This window comes from Nansenia antarctica (assembly GCF_963989245.1).
Source record: "Nansenia antarctica genome assembly, chromosome: 5".
NCBI classification, from domain to species: Eukaryota; Metazoa; Chordata; class Actinopteri; order Argentiniformes; family Microstomatidae; genus Nansenia; species Nansenia antarctica.
Genome location: NC_137690.1, coordinates 27,901,560 through 27,924,011, shown reverse-complemented (window position 1 = coordinate 27,924,011; position 22,452 = coordinate 27,901,560). Strand labels below are relative to the sequence as shown.

The window sequence follows — 22,452 nt, the reverse complement described above, 5'->3', positions numbered from 1 at the left end:
GGGCCATTCAGGCCCTGAACACAGCAAAGACCTAGGTTCTAGGCCCTGGACAATCTAGACAATTTGATGGCAACTACTAGATTGTAATCAAGTGCAATACTGAAACACAACTGTGAACATTTCAAACCTGCAAACTGCGACACTTTAAATGAATGTGCAATAACACTATGTGCAATATGACAACCCTCGGGTACATAAGGTTCAGAGATAGAAAATTGTAGGATATTTATAGCATAGAGTACAGCACAGTGTTTTATTTGTATAGTATAGTATAGTGGATAGTGTACATAGCCTTTATTTATGTAAACCAGCTCTTTTCCCTTCTTGTTTTTAGTAAAAAAAATTGCTAGCACCAGGGGAGCCCCCCCTCCCAAATTTCGTTGTATGGTACCTGTACTATATCAATGACAATAAAGACCATTCATTCATTCATCATTCATTCATTCATTCATCATTCATTCATTCAAGTTAAACTATTTCAGTTTATAGTTTCTGCTCTCTTCATGTGAAAATGATGATCATGATCGCAACACAATAAATACATATTTCATTGGGCAATATGTGAGCGGTGTGGCTTTACACATGAACCTGTGCCCTCCAGCTGACATCAACTTGGGGCTGATCAGCTACGTGCTCCATGAGGAGAGCACCAAGGAGACCAGCGACCACTTCAAGTTCCTGGTGAAGGACAGCAAGCCCAACGTGGTCAGTGACAATGTCTTCCACATCCAGTGGTCCCTCATCAGCTTTCAACACAAAAGGTCAGTACCCCCAATCTCCACTCAGTCATCCTCTCTTCTCATCCTGTCTTTCAGTCCTCCCTTTCCATCCTCTCTTTCCATCTGCTCTTTCCATCCTCTTTTCATCCTGTCCTTTCATCCTCTCTGTTCATAAAGTATTGATGGATTAAAGAATGCACACCCAAGGCGGGGTGCTGACTTAATGGAACAGAACTCGAAACATAAGGGGCATACTGAGCAAGGCTATTGATCTGAAATGCTGGTGAGATTAATATACGAGAGAAGAGGATGTGACTTTCCTTTTCATTACCTTGGGAGTTTTCCTCTCTTTTGATGTCATAATTACAGAGATAAGATATTGCCTTAATACCGGTGTGAGATTGATCACAAAGGCAAACAACCAATTCTTTACACTTCATCCTAAATATCATTCAAGTAGGGCCTAGAGTTTTTCCCGACCATGTGACCTGACCAGGAAGACTGCTGATGACCACGAAGACCAAACCTGGTCTGGAAAGTGAACGTGCAGTGTGGTTTCCCTATATCTGAAATTGAGTGAATTGGGACCAGTATCTCACAAAGCCTAACGTGACAGACAAGGTTTGGAACCTGGGTTTATCACTAGGCGTCTACCGTTAGGCCACAAGGACATCCTCAGGGTGGGATGCTGTACCTCATCATAAGAGTGTGATTCCAAATCACCTCTGCTACAGTTTACATGGCTGTAAAAAGTGTCTCTCTACCCCCCCCCCCCCCTCCCTCAGTTACAACATGAGTGAGAAGGCTGGCACGGTGAAGAGGACTGGCAACCTGAACCAGTATGCCATCGTACGGAGCAGGGCTCTGCCACCTCCACTTCCAGTGTGGGATCACGACCCGGCCAGCAGGACTATGTGGAGTACGCTGGGCAGGTAAGGACGTCACCACCACAGACTGTAGTGACACCTTCATCTGTTTCTGCTGTACCAGCCATCTGCCATGGCAGTCTGGACATTAGTCCATGTAACACAAACAGTGTCCTTTATAATTATTTTAAATTAAATTATTTGTTTGTGATGGTGAGTGTATATCATCGTTCAGAAAAATGCCTTACTTAAATATATATATATATATATATATATATATATATATATACTGTATATTGTCCCATTACTTACACAGGGAACTGTATATATTGTACTGTAAGGCGTGAGACATTTTAACAATGAAAACTAAGTGAATAATCCCTTCAGATAAGATTGATAATGTATAGAACTATTCACAGTTCACTATTCAACTATTCACTATTTACAAAAAAATATTGTCCCATTAGTTACACAGGGAACAATGAACAATGAGTGAATAATCCCTTCAGATTGATAAAGATACATGTATAGAACTATTCACAGTGATGGAGAGTAGATTTCTGAGCATTCAAAGTAGTCACAGATGAAATGGTGAAAGCATTACGTTTATTATCAAGATGAAGTTTGTCTTCCTCTCCTTGTCTCTCTTCTCCAGTTCCTTAGCCAATCAGGTCGGTAAGCCATCTCCTACAACAGAATCACTGTATTCAGGCAGGGCCAATGTCAAGTGAGCTCAGCTGATGAGAACTGCATTACAGTATATTAGTCTATAGGGCCCACTCCACTGAAAAGTAATACTTCAAGCTAGCTTGATAATGTATACATTTTAGGATGCTTATCAGTAGGTTACACTTAGTTGGTAGCACTTAAGTAATGGTTTTAACATACACAAACACTCATATAGTGTATGGGATGTATTAACTCACACACACACACACACACACACGCTAATTCTCATATAGTGTATGGGATGTATTACCTGAGCCTGCATGGGATTTGTAACGGCTAGTATTCAGGGCCCTGGCTGCAGGGCATCCCCTTAGTGAGAAGATGCGTGGGTGACCGTTATGGCCCATCTTCATCTGCAACAAAGTCAAAACAAGACATAAGGGGGTTAGGGGTCATGTTAGGTGAAAGAAGAGGAAGTAGAACACAAAGAGTAGGGTTGTAGTTTGACAAGTTAAGTCAAGGGTTTTCCCCCCCCTAACCTTAACACAGCATATATCAGACTGTAGACTAATAGTGTAGATTATATCTCTTTCTATTCATTATTTTTCACTCACCATCCTCTCTTTTCTCAGGGCTTCCCTCTTTATGTCCTTCTTCAGTTGCTCTTTCTCTTCCTCCTCTTTCTCTCTGATGTTCACCCTGCTCTCCCTCTTCTTTAACTTCTCCCTCTCTTCTTCTAGCAGTCTTTCCTGATTAGTCAGGGCATTACTGTCACTCCATGTTTTGAGCATGTGCTCCTTTCCAGCTTTCTTTAGAGCGGCCCACTCTTGCTCCAGCCTCTCTCCCTTCTTAGCCATCTCCTCTTTCTCCTTCCACAGAAGTTCCTCCTCTTTCCTGTTCTTCAAATTCTGCTGCTGGTTTTTCTCTCTCTCTCTTTCCATCCTCTCCATTTCCTCACTCTCTCTGATGTTCACCCTGCTCTCCCTCTTCTTTAACTTCTCCCTCTCTTCTTCCAGCAGTCTTTGCTGATTAGTCAGGGCATCACTGTCACTCCATGTTTTGAGCATGTGCTCCTTTCCAGCTTTCTTTATAGCGGCCCACTCTTGCTCCAGCCTCTCTCCCTTCTTAGCCATCTCCTCTTTCTTCTTCCTCAGAAGTTCCTCCTCTTTCTTGTTCTTCAAATGCTGTTGCTGAATTTCCTGTCTCTCTCTTTCCATCACCTCCCTTTCTCTATCCATCTCCTCACTCCTCCTCTCAACCTCCTCTGCTTTCTTCCAAACAACCTCCTCCTTTGCCCTCCACTCCTCCCTGTCCTCCAATAAGACAGCTGTCTTCTCTTTCAACCACTCTACCTTTTTTTCTAGCTGTTGTTGCTCCCTCCTCAACACCTTGTTGTCTCTGTTAAGCTGCTTCCTTCCCTCAAAGAGGGCCGCCTCCACTCCTTCCATCTCCTCCTTCTTCTTCTCCATGGCTGCCTCCACTCCTTCCATCTCCTCCTTCTTCTTCTCCAAGGCCGCCTCCACTCCTTCCATCTCCTCCTTCTTCTTCTCCATGGCTGCCTCCACTCCTTCCATCTCCTCCTTCTTCTTCTCAATATCTTCTCTCTCTTTGTCCATGTTTGCTAATGACTGTAGAATACTGCACTACACTGAGTTGAAATGAGTTTGGAATGTTGTCCATATGTTGTTATGGTAGTGATTCTTGTCTCCTAAATGTTAAACAGCATCATAGCTTCTATACACTTCAGTCTGCTTACCGAATATGTACCCTCCCTTTAACCGCCTATGATTAATGTATACTCTTTTAACCCCCTATGTTATGCCCTTAAGCTAAATGCTTGTCCTGTCTACTTTTTTGTGCCTAGGTCTACCTATATTTTATCTTTTAAATGTACTGTTTTCCTCCAGGGAGCCGTATACAACATCATGGCATAGGGACTGCGGATGAAAACTAGCTTTCGGGCTAACTCTGGCGTATTTACAATTTATTTTTGTTTTATTAATATGCACTGTCCCTTGAATAAATAAATGAATCTGAATCTGAATTCAACATTCTAAATGACACAATAAGGCAATGATATACACTACCAGTCAAAAGTTTGGACACACCTTCTCATTCAATGGTTTTCTTTATTTTTTATTATTTTCTACATTGTAAATTAATACTGAAGACATCAAAACTATGAAATAACCTGTGGAATTATGTAGTAAACTAAAAAAGTGTTAAACAAACCTGAATATGTTTTAGATTTTACATTCTTCAAAGTAACCAGGCCAGCCCTGTACAGTTCAGCTTGGCTGAGCTTGGTTTGGCTCTGTGGTGTTAATCAGTTAAGTTACGTGTAACATACTCTGCCATCCATCTAACTCCCCATGTTCCTATGTTGTGTGTCCAGGCATCCAGACAGACAGTGTGCTGTCAGCCCGACTCCAGATCATCAGACTGGGCATTGTGTACAGTTGCTGTCGCGGTTGATGTTTTGGGGTGAAATTGGATATGTGTTTCCCTGCTTTTATCCATATGACATAAATGTAGCATCGCTGTCATGGCCTGCAGATCGGATAGATCAGCCGCAAAGCTGGCATCGAAGGGAACGTCATGGAAATACAGGTCACACACAATCACTGTCATTTCAACTGATTCCTGATGATGTGAAATAAGCATTAATGTTAGGAGATGTCAGTCTGCTAGCTCTATAGATGTGGAAGGCACATGTTCACACATACCAAATAAAGTGTAGTTGTAAACATTAGTGTCAACAATTCAACGCTGCAACACCTGGGGGGTATTCCATCAACGTCACTTATGGACAATCCAGACTTATTTTGCTGAATCGGATTTGTTTTTATTTGAATACCTACAAGTTTTTGAATATCTTAAAAAAGCACTGAAAGAGGTGACCAAACCAGTTTGTCTGGTGACACTGACAGGTAGGCTTGGCGGTCACGTTGGGTGACATACCAGTACCAACAAGTATACAACATCCAGCTCTTTGTTCCAACAGTAATGGTGCATGGAAAGAAGAGTGGAATCTACAGCAATATTTGTAACCATTTTAGCAGACACTTTTATCCAAAGTGACTGACAATTAGAGATTACAGGGACAGTCTCCCTGGAGTAACTTAGGGCTAAGTGCCTTACTCAAGGGCACACTAGTGGTGGTGTTCCCCAAGTGGGATTTGAACTATCCACCAGGCCACCATTACCCCCTCAGTCCACTCTTGGTAGAAAATGAAGGTTTAACATAACAAGTTTACCAGCAGCAGGAATCTGTGTTTGAGGTGTTTGTTGGGTTGGATGCAGCCGTACTGGGGACCCTTGTTGTACAGTGTCCCTGTGGGGTCAAAGAAGGGGACATAACCGTCCCGCCCCGTGCACAGGTAGACCTTCTCTAGCTGAAGCTTGTAGGCCGAGTTCAGGTTCTGGTCTGGGTTCCACAGCACTCTGCCGTACAGAGTCTGGCCTGTAGGGGCAGCAGAGAGGGAGAGTGTGAGGCTTTTGATGCTCTTTATTGAGACATCTTCAAATAAGAAATGAGCAAACCTCATGTTGGCTCAGATTGTGTGACCATGGAGCTGTACAGTAAGTTGTGGATACCCATAGAGAAGGCTCCCTTGTCGTCCATCTCAGCCATGGTCCATCATGAATGTTCCATACCATTCTTAATTCTGTTTCATGCATGACAATGTGCCCCGTGCTCCAATTGACAATAAAGATAGAGCTAAATAATGGCCAAGGAATAAGCCATCTGTAAATTCTCCAAAACCAGCCTACATTAATAAGTTATGCCAAGTTAGGTTTGTAGCTGAAGACAGAGAGTGACATCTCCTCTAGATTCATAGTTTATTTTATTTGACAATGTTAAAAGAGTGGCTTGATATTGCTTCTCATTAAGTCAAGCCACTGTAAACTTAACGAGACGTGCACTGCACACCACCGAAGGTAACATCTCTTTCCCTCTGTAGTGAAGTGTCTCAATGTGTTGTGTATGAGAGCTGTGTATGGAGGCTGAAGAGGCACATACTTCTCTGGAGCGTGGGCTGTGCAGGACAGGGGCTTGTCCCCGGGGTCTATCCACCCGTGGTCTATCCAGGGCAGAGCATAGATGATTTACTTAAGGCTGCACCTCTGCTCCTGCTGTTGTTTGAGCACCAAACCCTCTTCTACGACACTAGCTGCCTTCCATCATCCAGATGGGATTTAGATACATGTGATGGACATGGAAATCTAATGAGGCATGTCAGAACCAAAGGTGGAAAGACAATCCAATTCTAGTTAAAATCACATCTTTATTGTCCTTGACATGGAGCCATTGGAGCCAAGATGGAGGGTTAGGATTTCTAAACTCTATGTAGTATGTCTGTGGCTTCGTGTGTCACTAGAGAGTTGACTAGTAATGAGCGGCCCTCCAGAGCTGGTAGGGCGAGTCGAAGGACCACAGCAGCTGCAGGACAGAGAGAGAGAGAGAGAGAGAGAGAGAGAGAGAGAGAGAGAGAGAGAGAGAGAGAGAGAGAGAGAGAGAGAGAGAGAGAGAGAGAGAGAGAGAGAGGGAGAGAGAGGGAGACTGAGACTAGTCATGGTGGCCTAGTTTTACTGGTGTAATGGCTGTGATGTATTGATGAACAACCTTGCCCACAGGCTGAACATTAGTATCCAGAATAGCAGTCATCACCAGTCGGCCATCTTCCCTGATGTAGATCTTGATGATCTGGAGTCGGGCTGAGATGGGAAGTTAGATGGATGGCAGAGTATGTCACTTAAATTAACTGATTTACACTACAGAGCCAAACCAAGCTCAGCCAAGCTGAACTGTACTGGGCTGGCCTGGTTACACATCCACCACAGTTGCTGGAACAGTGCTGTGAAAGGAGAATAGTGTGGTGTACTGTAAGGAAATGTATGACACTGGTTTGAGAGAGCTGGAATTCAACCCAACATCCCACAGCACTGAATGTTCTGCATAAAACCATTCTGTGGAGCATTGTCCCTCTCCCTCTCTCTCTCTTTTCTCTCTCTCTCTCCCTCTCTCTCTCTCTCTCTCTCTCTCTGTCTCTCTCTCTCTCTCTCTCTCTCTCTCTCTCTCTCTCTCTCTCTCTCTCTCTCTCTTCATATGTGCCTATCAATAAAATCATTGGGAAGTTGGTGAGATAACATTATATTTTTGGTGCTATCATTTGTGGAGATAATCACAATGCTATCAATATGATGCCTGTAATCGGTGCCTTTTTAGTAATAAAAAATGTAAACCCTTATGTTTGTGTTCTGTGTTCATCGCTAACAGTATAATTGTCTTGTGTGTTTCCAGTTCCTCAAGTTTTCCAGGTCCAGTAATTAGTGGTCAGTCAGTGTTGCCTCCTAAGGGGAGGCCGAGAGCCCTACAATTAATCTTTACCAGTGTATTACTCCTAGGGGCTTTGACACTGCTGGCACTCTATTTTGGAATGTTTTGCAATGTTGTACGTATTCTCAATCATCCATAGCCTACTCGTCCTTGAACAAGCTTTATGGAAAAACGATATGAGCTGAAGAGCAGATTAATTAGATGTATGTTCAGCATCTGTTTGTATTGTATTTATGTTTTATATTGCTTGAATTCTTCTTGAGTACAAACAAGTCATTGATAGCCATGCACTACAAGATGTGCAGTACAATATTTGCAGTAGGCTACAACAAGGCTTTTTGAGGATTCATAAAAATGTAATCAAATGCATAAGCCACCTTAAGATGTATGACATAAAGATGGATCCCTAAGCCAGTGGTTCTCAAACCTCTCCTCGGGGACCACCAGCCGTTCCACATATTTGATTTGTTCCAATTGCTTTGCACTTGAATCAGGTTGAATCAGGTGTGCTGGTGGTGGAACAGATCAAATATGTGGAACGGCTGGTGGTCCCCGAGGAGAGGTTTGAGAACCACTGCAGTAAGCTAATATGAAATGTTCAGGTAAGCTTTTGTTCTCCAGGGATGACGTCATCACATCCTCGTTGTGAGTACAAGGTGTGGTAATACGGGGAAGTTTTCTCAGACTGCATCATCGCCTGAAGTGACAGCTACGTTCAGGTAAGTCCCTGGCGAGTAATTTGTACAATATTTTCCTGTCTCTTGTATAGTTTATCGTTTTTTTTAGACTTTATTATAATACTGTTAGGGGAATTTCGTGTTGACATAGCAGGAAAAGGGCAAGAGAAGTCAAGTCAGTGGAAATAGTCGAAGCTACCTGACGTGCGAGGCCACTGTTTGTAGATTACAACATATGTCCTTGACATGCCTCTACACTTTGACAACATATATTCTCTTGTGTTCCATGTATATACAAATATGTCATTAGCCTACCTGTTATTATTTTCCATTGTTTAATAACTTCTAATGTACTTCAAACTCACAGCAATTCAATAAATCTGTTGCGTCCTTCGACGAGGTTTATGTATGTTGGGCGTCGCAGATTGATACGCTTGTTTTCACAATATCTGTTCTCATCTTTTGTGGCCTTAGGTACCGACCGACCGAATTCACCGTTGAAATGACGTCTTTATGGGTGAGACCGCGGTCCTGTATGATGCTTGCAATTATTATTTTCTTGTCCAGATATTTTCGAAATGATTCACTGTCCCTGATTTGCACCTATGCTATGTATTCCAGGATGACCTGGACAGTCTTATGGACTCACCGACCTCTTTCACAGCAACGGTAATGATTGTATCCACCACGATGATGGTAGTCTGAATTTCTCTGCAAAATATGAACTTGACCTTATTTGTTTGGTCCTCAGACAAATGAGAGAGGTAGCATCAAGCCCAGGGCAGACTTCAATGCAAAGGATGATGCAGTGGCTCTTCGAAAGGCCATGGAAGGACTAGGTAACTAGATTATATTAACCAACTCAACTCCTGATTCTCAGAAGATTCTCAGAAAATATACTGTCATGGAATATGCATTTTCCACATTTTGTTGTGTATCCTGATCTCAAGGTCCTGATCTTAAAGTCAAATCAGCTGTTAGACTGCATACTGGGTATTTTTATAGCCAACACGTCTTTGTTTTGTCTCCAGGCACAACAGAGAAGACCTTGATTGACGTTCTAACCCATAGGAGTAGTGGTCAGCGCCAACTTATCTGTGAAGCCTACCATGAAGCTACTGGCAGGGTAAGAACTGTTTCTCTGTCTCTCTCTCTCTCTCTCTCTCTCTCTCTCTCTCTCTCTCTCTCTCTCTCTCTCTCTCTCTCTCTCTCTCTGTCTCTCTCTGTGTCTCTGTTATTCTTTTACTGTGAAATATTACAATAATAATACAATAATTACTGTGAAATATTACAATAATTGTGTTACCTTATACTTACTGTGTGCTTAATGTTGTGTTTTATTTTTACGTGACAATACACACGTGTAAGAGAGTGAAATACTTCACTGACATTGCAATAGGCATTAAGGCAATAGGCATAAGTCAAGATAAAAAACAAAGGTGGCAATAGTGACAAATAAGACAGCAGTAAATAATTAGCAGTACAAATAGTAAATAATAGATGGTTCAAGTAGAATGTCATGAGTATTGCAATCGGTGGCAGTGGGTGTGAGAGGTGGTATTGAGTAAAGTGACTGTGTGCTTAAGGTTAGGTAGTCCATATATCCGGGGTGTGCTTGGGGATGATAATCAGGTCTACAGTAGGCTTCTTTATGAGACTGATCGCCTGGGGGAAGTAGCTGTTGGTTAGCCTCTGAGTTTTTGCCCTTAATAATCTGTAATTATTGTATGCTTTATTGCCTGTATGTAATCTTGGTTGTGTGCGTGTGTGTGTGTGTGTGTGTGTGTGTGTGTGTGTGCGTGTGTGCCCACCTGCTTGCCTACCCGCCACCTGCCTGCATAACCTCCCGCCTATGTACCGGTGTTTACTCTAGACTCTGGTGGAGGACCTGAAAGGAGACACCCGTGGCCACTTTGAAGACCTGCTGGTAGCATTGGCCACGCCCTTTGATGTCTATGACTGTCAGGAGGTGACAAAAGCTATGAAAGTGAGTTAGCTCTGATTGATCTTTAAGCATTTTATTTTGTTTATTTCATTGTATTATACATGGTCCCTCATTGATATGGAAAATAATGTTTGATGTTGTGATCTTCTGATCAGGAATCGTGTGGATTTCATATGAAATTGTATTGAATTGCAGGGAGTTGGCTGTAATGACAGCACCTTGATAGAAATCTTCACGACAAGATCCAATAAACAAATTAAAGCCCTGTCTGATGCCTATTTGGAAGGTAAAACCTGATAATGACATATCTCATCCCCGTTGTTATCAACAGTGTTCATCATTCACTCAGGTTAATTAAGTTGCAAGTCAATGATGGCATAATGTAGTAATGACGACTCAGTGTAATGTAACATTGTATCATTGAAAAGTTGTGTGTTTTTTTTAATCTATCTCAGAGAACGAGAGGAAGTTGACCCTTGACCTCAAGGAAGAAATTAAGTCAGATTTCTGCACTGCTATTCTTCTGTTGGCTGAAGTATGTTCGAGAGATCACCAAACCATAAGTTACCGTAATCAAATTCCGATTCTGAATGTATTCTGAATGTACTGTGTATCATTGGTGGTAACATTGGTGGTTTTAGGACATAGAGTGGGCCTGTGTCATATCTGGTTTGTATTTCATCAGGGCAAGCGGGATGAGAGCACCAGTGTGGACGCAAATCAGGCCAAAGAAGATGCTAAGGTGCAGTGAGTTAACTCTCAATGCTGACTTACCTTGCCAGGGATTTGCCTTTATGTTTCTTAAATTATTACAAAGTAATGACGCATTCACACTGCATTTTCTTTATTTCAGTGGAAACCTAAGGGGTGTTGTTGTTTTAATGGTTTCTCAATGCTGTGCACTGTATGCTAATGTAAAACACTGTTTGAATGAGTGTTTCTGTAATTTCCCTGTCAGACTTTGTACAACGCTGGCGAGAAGAAGTGGGGGACTGATGAGACCAAGTTCGTTGAGATCCTGTGCCAAAGAAGCATACCTCAGCTACGACAAAGTAACGCAAACCTTCCTTCCTACCGTGGCTCCTTACGATACTACACTGTATATTACTGTGCATGCAGTAGCCTATAGGCATTTGCTGATATCTAGTGTCCTCCCTGTTCTGTAGCTCTGGTGGAATACAAGAACATCAGTGGGAAGACCCTTCAGGAGAGCGTCGAGGGAGAGATGTCTGGGGTGCTGGAGGAGCTGCTTGTGGCTATTGGTGAAGTAGCTTAGTGATTGTCATTCAGTATTTGTGCTCATGTATTCTGTATTTGTGTTTGCTTATGATGCACTCACAATTGTACTAATTGTGTACCACACACACATGGTGTGATGTTGATGATGTGTCTCAGGACAATTTGCATAACTTACTATGACAGTGTACTGCTATTCCACTGTAGCTACCACTAATAGTACCACGTGTTGACTGAGTGCGATATTGCTGTCCCTTCCTAGTGAAATGTGTGAAGAATGTCCCAGCATTCCTAGCTGAACGCCTCTGTGAAAGCATGAAGGTAAGCATCCCACCACTCACCTCAGCATGTCATGAATATTTCCGAATTTACAGTAGCTACAACACATTTAGCTGTATCCGAATTCAAAGTATGTCTTATGGAATATTGAAAAATTTGTAAGGACTAGTCAAGAAATTCTTGACCACCTGACCTGTTGCATTATCAACATGCAATTCAAAACATAAGGCATTATCCCCAAGGCACTGCATGTTCTTCCACACTCAAGCAACAGATATGTTAACTTTTTGGACATTGTTAGAAGAGGAGTTTATATGCATTCTGGTTGAGGTTTTGTGAGTATTAGGGGTCTGCAACTTAACAACACATGGTTTGAGAAAGGGCCCTATGTCGTCCTCTTGGTGCTGGGGGATGGAACTACAAGAGAAAACAAGTAAATAATTCCTCAAGTTAATCCCTACCAATAAGCCCTGAATCCATATACTGTAGGCTTCCCAGACACAGATTAAGCCTAACCCTGGACTAGAACACATCCTCAATGGAGAATTTCCATTGAAAGTGTCATTTGGTCAAGGACAATGCTTAACCTGTAACTGGGAAACCAGCCCGTAGAGGTTGATTCCTGAGTGTCTGGTGACCCCTGCTGTAGGGAGGAGGAACAGATGAGTGTACCCTGAACCGCATCATGGTGAGTCGGTCTGAGATCGACATGCTGGACATCAGGGCTGAGTTCAAGAAGCTGTACACCTATTCACTGCACTCTGCCATCGAGGTGAGAACCCCCGACATCTTCGTCAAACACAGCTCTGATTCACACTACAGAGCCAAACTGAGCTGTACTGGGCTGGCCTGGTTCCTCATCATAGTTACTGAAACAGTCCTGAAAAGGGTCATGTGAACGGAAAATGTCTGAGCCAGCACAGTATGGTTCAAGTTGGCCCTGTAGTGTGTAAAGACCTTTATTGTCCCTGTTTTCTCACTCCTATCTGCTCACTGACAAAAATTAGAACTTTAAAATGATAGTCATTAAACACAACCCAGACAATGTATGAAATGAAAGGGGGGCCAACACACTCACCAATTTCCTCTTGTGAATCGATTTCTGTAATTGTATTGAATAAGTGTTGTGGCCATCTTTTCCTGTCATACAATGCTATATTAGATTTTCTTCTTTGGGGGTTTTGTAACTAGACATGGACACTGACCACATAGTTAAGGGAAATACAACTCCTGTCCTTCACGGCTACAGTGGCTAACCCATTCCTTTTCCCTTTGTCTTGGTGCTTTATTGATCAATTGACAATAGAGTTCAAATCAGCGCCTGATGAAAAGGGCAAGGTTCAAGGGTCGCCGACACTGTATGTAGTCTCTTAGGACCAGAGTTGGGCTCCCCTTCACCAATGCTGAGTTCATAGTGTGCTCGGAAAATCTCTTATGGAAAAAATAAAAAATAAAGTTCCTACTCAGAGAGTATCAGAATCAACCAATGCAAATACTTCCAAAGTATATACTTCCAAAAACAAGTTCTACGTTTCTGGGTTCACATGAACGCAGCATTTACCAATTGCAGAGTGGGTGGAGCTGAGTTTGGTGGGTGTGTCCTCTCTGGTGTGAGTGACAGGTGGTGTTGTCTTCCTCCCTCTGTGTCTAGTCTGACGTGTCGGGCAGCCACGGGGACTGTCTGAAGGACATCTGTGGAGGGGATGACTAACTCTCTAACTACAGTCCAGAAGAATCACAACTAACTCATTACTGCCATCTAGAAGAGACACTCACTGCACTGCTCAATGCTTTCAGTGTGCCAATCTCTGCTTTCTCAATCATTATGTCATGATACTGTTATGTACAGTGCCTTTTCCTATCACTACTCATCTTTTACAGTATCTACACTGCTTTACACTTTCAAAACAAAGACGGTTTCTTAGAATTGCCATTAACATGATTGTCTTCATATTATTATGACTTGGTACTTAACAATGTAGAAATACAGTCATGGTAACATAGCGATGTTATCTGTTGAGTGACAACTGTTAGTGTTTTTTATCCAGACTTGTGTGTGTGTCTTGTCTTTCTTTCCAGTCCGACACCCATGGGAACGATAAAAAGGTTCTGATTAACCTCTGTGGAGGCGATGATGCATGAGTGAGTGAATGATGGAAGGACACATCACAGGACATCTCTGCCCGTTATGCTATACAGTACCACCTAACCTCATGACATTCTCATGTATCACACTGTCATATTTAACATAAAGGAGAAAACCTGTTATTTTTTCGGATTAATATCCAATCAGAAAGGATGTCATTTGATGGAGTAGGACGAAAGCTTATCTGACAGTGGTATGTACTGCAGTGTATGTTGCCCTGGAGGCAAAGCCCTTAGAGTACCATATTTTGACTGTATTTAGAACAACAATATGCTGGTTTTGTGCTACTTTCTATGCAATTGTAACTTACGGCATTAAAAAATAACTACCTGAGCTGGTGTTGGTTTCATTCAATGTGATTTTTCAGTGGAGTTCATCTTTATTCCAACCAGTACTTAAATTCTTGCCCAGCAGGTGGCGACGTTGTCCTAAAATGACCCCATGCTCATTATCTGGGCTTTGACAAAATGATTATCCCCTGGGTCCTCATCAACACAGCCAGTAGTAGTAACATAAACTAGTCTTGATTACAGTACTCCAAGATGCTTTACCGTGTTCCACTTTTCACAGATTTGCATCTAGTCTGCATGTGTGAGAACACGATAGAGCGGAGTCTGTCTTAACGCTCAAGGTGAGGGTGTCCAACTATTGATTTCAGTATTGTGAAAACTATATCTGCATATCAAGCATGACTCAGGGAGTTGAGGACTTTTTGTGTGTCCTTCAACTACCCCCTATACTGATAATATATAGTAATTGCAAGTGGAAAATAATGAACAACACAGAGATGGATCTAATTCGGCCATTAGTGGAGTGCAGGTAGAAAAATCAATGGAGCTCATTTGCTGAGGCCTTGGGTTTAATGATGCTGCATGGCCTTGTCTGAGATGAGTAGAGAAAGAGACCCAAGTAATGCACAAGCTGGCTCACAGAAGTGGGTGTATCTGAAGGATGAATAGCTCATCTAGGAGGAAATAGCTATGCATATTGTTATTTAATATTTAATATATAAAATATGTTTTGTGGTGTGCATTTGATTATTTAGAAACATAGGCCTATTCTACATAAAGCACATCAGAATCAGAATTGCTTTTATTACATCCAATGTACAATTCTTAGGTTCAGGTTCTTCGACATTGGCATTGCAGCAGAATACAAAATCAACAATAATAGACATAAGTACAAATAAGTTATGGTAATTACTAATAAAAAAAGTAGATCAGATTCACATGTATGATCTCAAAGTAGCTAGAGAGGTGAGTAGCAGCCTACAATATGACAAAACAGGACAGTATAGATAGAATATGTCCCTTTCACCTTTTCCATACAATGCTTTCCCAACAAACAGTGAAATCTAGCTCTCATTTTGAAATATCTTGATTACCGGTACTGAGAGTGAAAACACTAGGCAAAACACAAGGACTGCCTGAAGGTAGTGGTAGCTGCCAATATGAAATGTCTGTCCAAAGCATTTTCTTTATTGATATTCCAAATGTTGCCTGCAGACTTGTGGAAGCAAAGTGAAAAAGGGTGATGGAATTTTTACTTTAATAATGGAAGGTTACCTCATCCATTACATGGGACTGCATGCCATATCCACTGCTTTGGCCAACATTGCAAGCTAAATTTGACAATAATATGGTGTGTGGTCATGCAATATTGTAGAGGAGGAAAAGATTATTATTTTTCAGTGAAAGGTTGTCATTTTGTTGGTTTGAAACCACAATAATAATTGCCAACTGGCATGATAGTGAGGATCCCTCGCCCAGAGAGTGAATGAGTTTGTATAATTGATAGCTTCAATAAGCTGTATCCTCCAAATCATTTACAGTAGATATACAGTTATTTATCCTCACAGAATCCTCTGTCATGCCTGCCGACATTGGTGTTTCATTAACAAAAACAGACGCAAGTCCATGTAGCCTACTCCTTATCTTAGAGAGTAAATGTCACCGAACTGTTGTACATGTCACATGACCTTGCCCTCCATATTTACATCCTGGATCCAGATGCCATAACAATCAGATTGAATTAATATTATTACTGTGCTACTCGAATATCATATCTCAGATTTCTTAGCCCCACATTCTTTCATAGTCATTCTTCACTCTTTTCCATTACTTACAGTACGGGACTGTTAAACTCTTAGTAGGCTACTTCGATTTTTCCAATGGTCCTATTATTAGAAGCCCACTGATAACAGGCAGATGAGAGAGTTAGCAAGCTTGTGTGCTGTGGAGCCTCTATTGATGAGAGGCAGAGAGAGTAGTCAGTCACTGCTTATTGAGGTGGAGGAGGGCCTAAAGGCAAGGACAGATCATCATTAAACCCATATAATCACCCAGAGTCCTTCACTCCTCACCCTATCCTCTCTGCTCAGAGGGGAGGGCAGAGAGAAACTTACCAACCTACATCTTTATTCACACGCAACTCGCTGTCACATCTCTCTCTGTGTGTGTGTGTGTGTGTGTGTGTGTGTGTGTGTGTCAATGAGGGGGGTGGGATGTCTCTAGCATAGACTGAGGTCCCTTGAGCAAGGATGACACAATTGTTCTTGTATCCATATTCCCCTAGTGCATTTTGTATAAGCTCTTGAAAAGAAATACCTGCATTCATTTAGTCCTATTTAATGTCATTGAAGTTGAACTGATCTACTTAGACAGAATGAGACAGAAACAGAAACATCCAAGAGAAACAGTATTACTATCCATGCTGGATATTGATTTACCTTATTGCAACAAATAACACAATTTCTCAGGGTTAGATTATGGCTCAGGAGGCCATAACATGAACATATTTAGGTAGCTTATGTTTCATTATAGAGGGCGGTAGAAAAACACCAACAGGTGGCAGTATGTAGTTCCAGAACGAGGAACAATAATTGTGATAACAGACCCTCCTGTAAGCCCATATGTATATAGGCCGGGGGGTGGAACAGGATATATCTGTCCAGACATGGGGTTCAGTCATGTGACCCTCCATGTCTCTTATGTAATCTCTGTGTCAGCCTTGCCTTCTCATACCCAGTGACCTAGTAACATGTTATGATAATAACTGATCAAAATGCTTCTAAACATTTAGACGATTAACTACCAATCATATCATTGGAGCAACAGTAGTATCAATTTGACAGAATTAAGATGAAATAGATCTAACACAAATTATTGTGAAAGGTGCATGCTGGTATAGGAATTGTTAGACACATTTTGTTGCCTGTGGTTCTGCAAATGTACATCATGGGATCCAAATGGGTTTACATTAGTGTACTGAACATGAAGTAACTTATTATAATAACTGATATTGAACATCATGCCATCTATTGTAATAACTGACATGTCACATGCCACTTCCTCATAACAATGAACTCAGTAACTCAGGAAAATCTCCTCTCTCATGGGTTTTGGTCTTATTAAGCAGAGCAGCTATTTAAAACGGTGGTAGTACTCTATGTATTGTATACATGTCATGTAAAAGCTACATGACTTGATAATGATAATACAATAGGCTATAAATATATTATGGAAACATAATGTAGATTAGAAAATTACATTTATGAAATGCAAAAAATAGGCTGTAACCAATGCAGGCAGAACATATCTATCATCAATGAATTATGTGGATCACTGTGTCGAGCAAATGAAAAAAAGATGATCATAATGCTGTACAACCAGTCCCACATGGGCTAGTTCTTAAGAAGCTGTTTTGTGTTATTTCTCAACCTAACTGGAATAAGGTAAGACAAGCAGACTGTCATTCACGCCACCCCATCAGAGAAGAGCACTGTCTGCTCGGGCGCTCCTTACACCAATCATAACAATAGGAAGGGACGGAGGACAAAGCTGGGTTAGGTTGTCAGTCTGATTGGGTAATAACAAACCACCCACACTGGGTGCGTTCGTAAATCCGCTCTGAGAGCGCCGGAGCGCAACACTGGGTTCAACGTCATAGAGCGACCGAGTAATTTCATTGGACGAGAGACATTCCATGAGTGCTGATCAGATTTTAAGAGCGTATTTACGAACGCAGCCTTATCTGTGCTGCTGGGAGTCACGAGAGAGACAGACAGAGTTCGAAGCGTTGGGTTCGAAGTTTACAGACACGCGTCGAAAGGAAACGAACCGAACAGACGAGTTTGTACGCGGATATTTACGAGCAGCGTGTGGATATTTATTTCTCATTTTTATGCCGGCTGTTGCCAGCTAGCTACCCGCAGTGTTGGTGTCTACTGCTGTTTCAGTCAGAGAAGCCAGTTAGCGACCAAAGCTAACCAGCTCGCGAGCTAGCTGACTCCCAACGGCGCGAAGGGGGAGTGGAGAGGAGAAGTCGCGGAGGAAGGGGGAGGAAGGGGGAGAACGCAGAACGGGGGTGTTCCCTCCACGAGCTATCGGTTCATACCGTCGGGTTGTTGTGCGCGACCTAAAGGGGCGAGACGAAGCAGCACAGTGATCTGAACACCGGCAGCGTGAACACCGTCTGCATTGTTGGGCTTTATCTGCAGAGGCTGGGAGGCTGCAGAGGCTGGGAGGCTGCAGCCACTCATCTGGGTGCAACGCCTTCCTGCATGCATGCTAGTACCACACAGTAGTAGCGTAGCTAGCGAAGACCATGACATGTGAATAAGCAGCGTGTAGCCTTCCTAACGTTATCTCATTCAACGGCGAATCAAGCCAATAATCAAGTTCGCTGTCAACGCCAGGAGGAAGCTGTCAGCGTGCGAGATAACGTCAGTAGCTGGCCAGCCTGAGGAGAGCTGAAGAGGTCTGGACAGAGCGACGTTTACCCTTCTGTTGCGCCTGGTTGTCTGTCTGTCTGTCATGACATGACATATAAGTAGTCCTCCAGACGAACTGAAAGGCAGAGTATGCAGGACAAGAGGAGATTTGGGATAAGTAGATAGGGGGGACGTTGAAATAATACGATTTCATTTCGACTTTGACTGTAGCAGCCTAAAGAGACTGTTCTCGAGAAAGCAAACATGAAGAAGTTCTCCCGCATGCCGAAGTCTGAGAGCGGCGGGCTGGGAGGTGGATCCAGCTCCGGCTCCGGCTCCGGACTTAGTAACTACTTCGGGAAAGTGTTCGCTGTCGGCCGGTATCAGGTCACCGTGGAAGAGCTGATAGCAGAAGGTAGCTATGTATGGGCATTATGTCATTCACTGTACAGTTAAACACTCAAATACATTGTCTGTATTGCATGCTATTCACACTCGTTGGACAACACGTTGTTACTTTTCAGTAAGGGGGGGTTGGGTGCCATTGTTGATTCACGTCCAACTATCCGTTTTGCCTAAGGGGATTTAGACTTAACTATAAGCATCTGTCCATTTCCCAGGGAGTTAGCTAACTGCAGAAGAGTGATTTTGAAATAGGCCAATTTCAGAAGTTAGAAACTTTTACTAGGCCATTTGGGATCAGTGATATAGCTGAGGTACCATAGAAACTGCTTCAACTGCAAGCACGGGGAGGAGTGCCCTTCCAGCTTGTAATGGTCCAGTCCCCCTGGGTCAATACATGTACGGATCTTTGAGGGGGCTATAGCATACCATGGTTCATGTCCATATAAGTCTAACTCTGGATGAACTTGCCCTTTCTTTAAGTTGAGGTGAGAGATGATTCCACTACAGAACAGGGGTGTTCCTGTGCTAAAATGGAAATTATTGAATGAGTCAGCAGCAGTCTAACCAGAACAACCGATACTGGTCAACTTCTCTCTTTTCCTGCTCTATTCTCTCTCCAAGTTCCTGTTTTCTCCGACCTCTATTATTAACTTCTCTGCTTCGTTTCGGACACTGGCTGACTTCATTGCACTAGTTTCCAGCTCTGCACTGCATTAATTCACTGTTTTCCCTAGAGATGTAGCCACCCACACATGAGACCCTTTACCTCTGATTCAAAGCCTGATGTCCAGTCATCGAACCAACCCTCACGACCTTTGGCCTATTTAAGAAAGCCCTTTCTGCCCTGGTATACTACCACACATCTGTATTCTCTCACTCAAAGCCCATTCTGCCCTCGTATACTACCACACATCTGTATTCTCTCACTCAAAGCCCATTCTGCCCTCGTATACTACCACACATCTGTATTCTCTCACTCAAAGCCCCGCCTTCCTTTCTCCTCAGTCCTCATTTGACTTTAGAATGAAGGAAAATGACCTGCCAACTTTGTTTGGAGACAGCACTTCATAGTCTTCTCAGCCTAGAGGGGTCCAGGATCTCACTCAACAAGTTACTGACTAACTGGCTTCACCACATTTGATTGAGAAATAACAGCAGTGTGTATGACAGTGTTATTGTAGTTGTGAATTTGCATAGAATACAACAGTTACCCTGCCAGATCACTTTTCAATAGCATGGTAATATAATAGCGTGTTTCAACAGTGCCATATTTGCCCAATGAAGAATCTTTCCCTCAAGTAGCCGTAAAGACAACATCTGACAGTGTCCTACCTACCATGCACAGTTGGAGAAGTGAGGACAAAATGAGGAAGAGTACTTAGCGTGCAGACATTTGAGATTAATGTTTTCTTTGTTGTTGTTTTCCCCTGAATGCAAAATCATTTTTTTCTTCGGCGTATGGGTAGCTGTTTTCCTCTCCACTCCACCGGGCTCGGGGCCGAGGGGCTACCCTTTTACCACCCCGAGACCTGGTTGAGGGGCTCACCCGGGCTATATTTCTGGACACCCCTCCAGAAGCCACGTCATCGTCTCGTCATCTAATACCGACAGACCATGCATCCCGTTGGGTGGGTGGTACACCGGGCAATCCAGGATAACATGGTCTGCGGTTTGGTCCTCTGCGCCACACTCGCACGACGCGTTTGGGGCCAAGCCCCATCTGTGCATTGATGAGCGGAAACGCCCGACGCCGGTCCGGAGACGATTGAGCCTCACCCAGGATAGCCTTGGGGTCTCTAAAGCTAGTGAACTCTAAGCTCACAACAAGTGGAAAACCTTGTGCGAACTGCGAATAGAGAGCATTCAGCATCCGTGCATGTTGATGTGGCGTGGAAAACACCTTCTCGTGGTGCCCCCCGTAAGTAGCTAATGACTGCCAAAAGCAAGAAGCGAATCAGTTTTTTGATTATAGAGGTTGTTTTAGAAGTGTATCTGAATGAAGATGTTCTCCCTGCCGGAACATTCAACATTCAACATTACCCAACGTCCTTTGTGTCATGTCATGTCTCACATAGGCCTAGACACTGATCCGGATGCAGTTTAAGTGGGATGATGATTCCGGCACCCTCCTCAACATTTGCACACAAACTACATGGTTGAAAAAGTATTCCAGTTAGGTTACGCAACCTAGCCCCAATCAATGCGCTACTGCGTGGCGAAGCAGAAATGATCGTCCGAGACAAAAACGCCACTCTTTACAGGAGAGGTCATGGGCCGATGTCACAATGTGGGCTAGTCATGTGGTGTCACTGGCTGAGACCTCCATTAAGAGCATGTAGGGAGGTTTCCTCTTCTGACCATCTCAGTCAGTATGGAATGTTAAGGATGGGTGGTCTTGGTGATGTTGTGGGGCTTAGGCTATATGCCCCCCCCAAAACACACACAGACACACACACTTTTCACTGGCACCCTATCACCGTTCCTCTGAGGCTATATGCCCCCCCAAAACACACACAGACACACACACCCTATCACCGTCCCTCTAAGGACACGAGGCAAGGGCAGAGACACTCATCTGTATGCGCGGTCTGGTGGCCCCGGCCGCCATCCAGCAGCCTGGCAGCGTCTGTCAGTGGGTCGCTTGTGTGACTTTGCTCTCTCAGGGTACTCAATGAATCATGGGATGCTTCCCAGAGGCTCGTCCTCCTCCTCCTCCTCCTCCTTATTCAACCGTTAGTCAGCAGCTGTGGCAGTCTAATGAAAAGCATGAGATCCCCTCAAAGCCTCAGAGCTGGACAGAGAGAGAATGTAGCAGGCTGCCCGGGAGGAGAGATGGAAGCAGTCAGAAGAGTTGTCAAGCACCTAAACCCCCGATGATCACTGCTTAGGAACTTTCCGCCACTCCTCCTTCTCATACACTTTTAGATAATATGGTTTACTTGTAACAATTTACAGTTGCCCCTGTACCTTACACATGTTGTTACACAGTAATTAAACTCCATTGCAAAGCAATTTGCCATGTAAAAGTAAGACAAAAATCTTTATTATGTTGTTAAGACAATTTACTGCAGAAATAGAGGATTGCGTAATGTATGTAGCTTAGGCTACCTGTTATCAGTAAACAACAGTCATATGCTGAGTAAGCCTTTTCTTTATTGTTTTCTTTCTTTCTTTTTTTAAGTCACAGACTTGCAGAGTAGGTCTGATCTAGTATTGAGCAGGAACTGTCATTTCCCTCTTTAGTGCTGTAATAGAACCACTGTGGTTTCTGATTAAGTCCAAAGCTATCTCAGAGAAGGATACAGAAATTAGAAGATAGATTTAGTTGCAGGATGCATCTGTATGCAAGTCACCCGTGGCCAAATATCACTGAGTTTTTTGTTTTGTTTGTTTAATGTAGCAGACAGAGAGAAGTTCCTTTCAAGAGCCAAGCCCCTCAGGCTAGCTTTGTTTTGGTA

At 43.0% G+C, this 22,452-nt stretch overlaps 2 protein-coding genes across 2 annotated transcripts in view; both read left to right on the top strand.

Annotated features, from left to right (window-relative positions):
- Positions 1-8,774: 8,774 nt before the first annotated feature.
- On the top strand, positions 8,775-13,462 carry anxa3a (annexin A3a; the record flags this gene model as incomplete). The annotated part of the gene is made up of 12 exons (XM_080531534.1): positions 8,775-8,789; positions 9,024-9,111; positions 9,304-9,398; positions 10,146-10,259; positions 10,413-10,503; positions 10,673-10,752; positions 10,903-10,959; positions 11,176-11,269; positions 11,384-11,479; positions 11,716-11,774; positions 12,382-12,504; positions 13,384-13,462. 12 exons carry the CDS (start codon positions 8,775-8,777, stop codon positions 13,441-13,443), a joined length of 972 nt encoding a protein of 323 aa, XP_080387660.1. The 3' UTR covers positions 13,444-13,462.
- A 4,893-nt stretch (positions 13,463-18,355) lies between these two features.
- The window catches only part of bmp2k (BMP2 inducible kinase), a gene marked incomplete at its 3' end in the record, with an annotated part of 48,622 nt that continues 44,525 nt past the window's right edge, over positions 18,356-22,452 (top strand). The window contains exon 1 of the mRNA XM_080531532.1: positions 18,356-19,004. Within this exon, the coding sequence (XP_080387658.1) occupies positions 18,854-19,004 (151 nt within the window). The 5' untranslated portion in view covers positions 18,356-18,853. The remainder of the gene's footprint in view (positions 19,005-22,452) is intronic.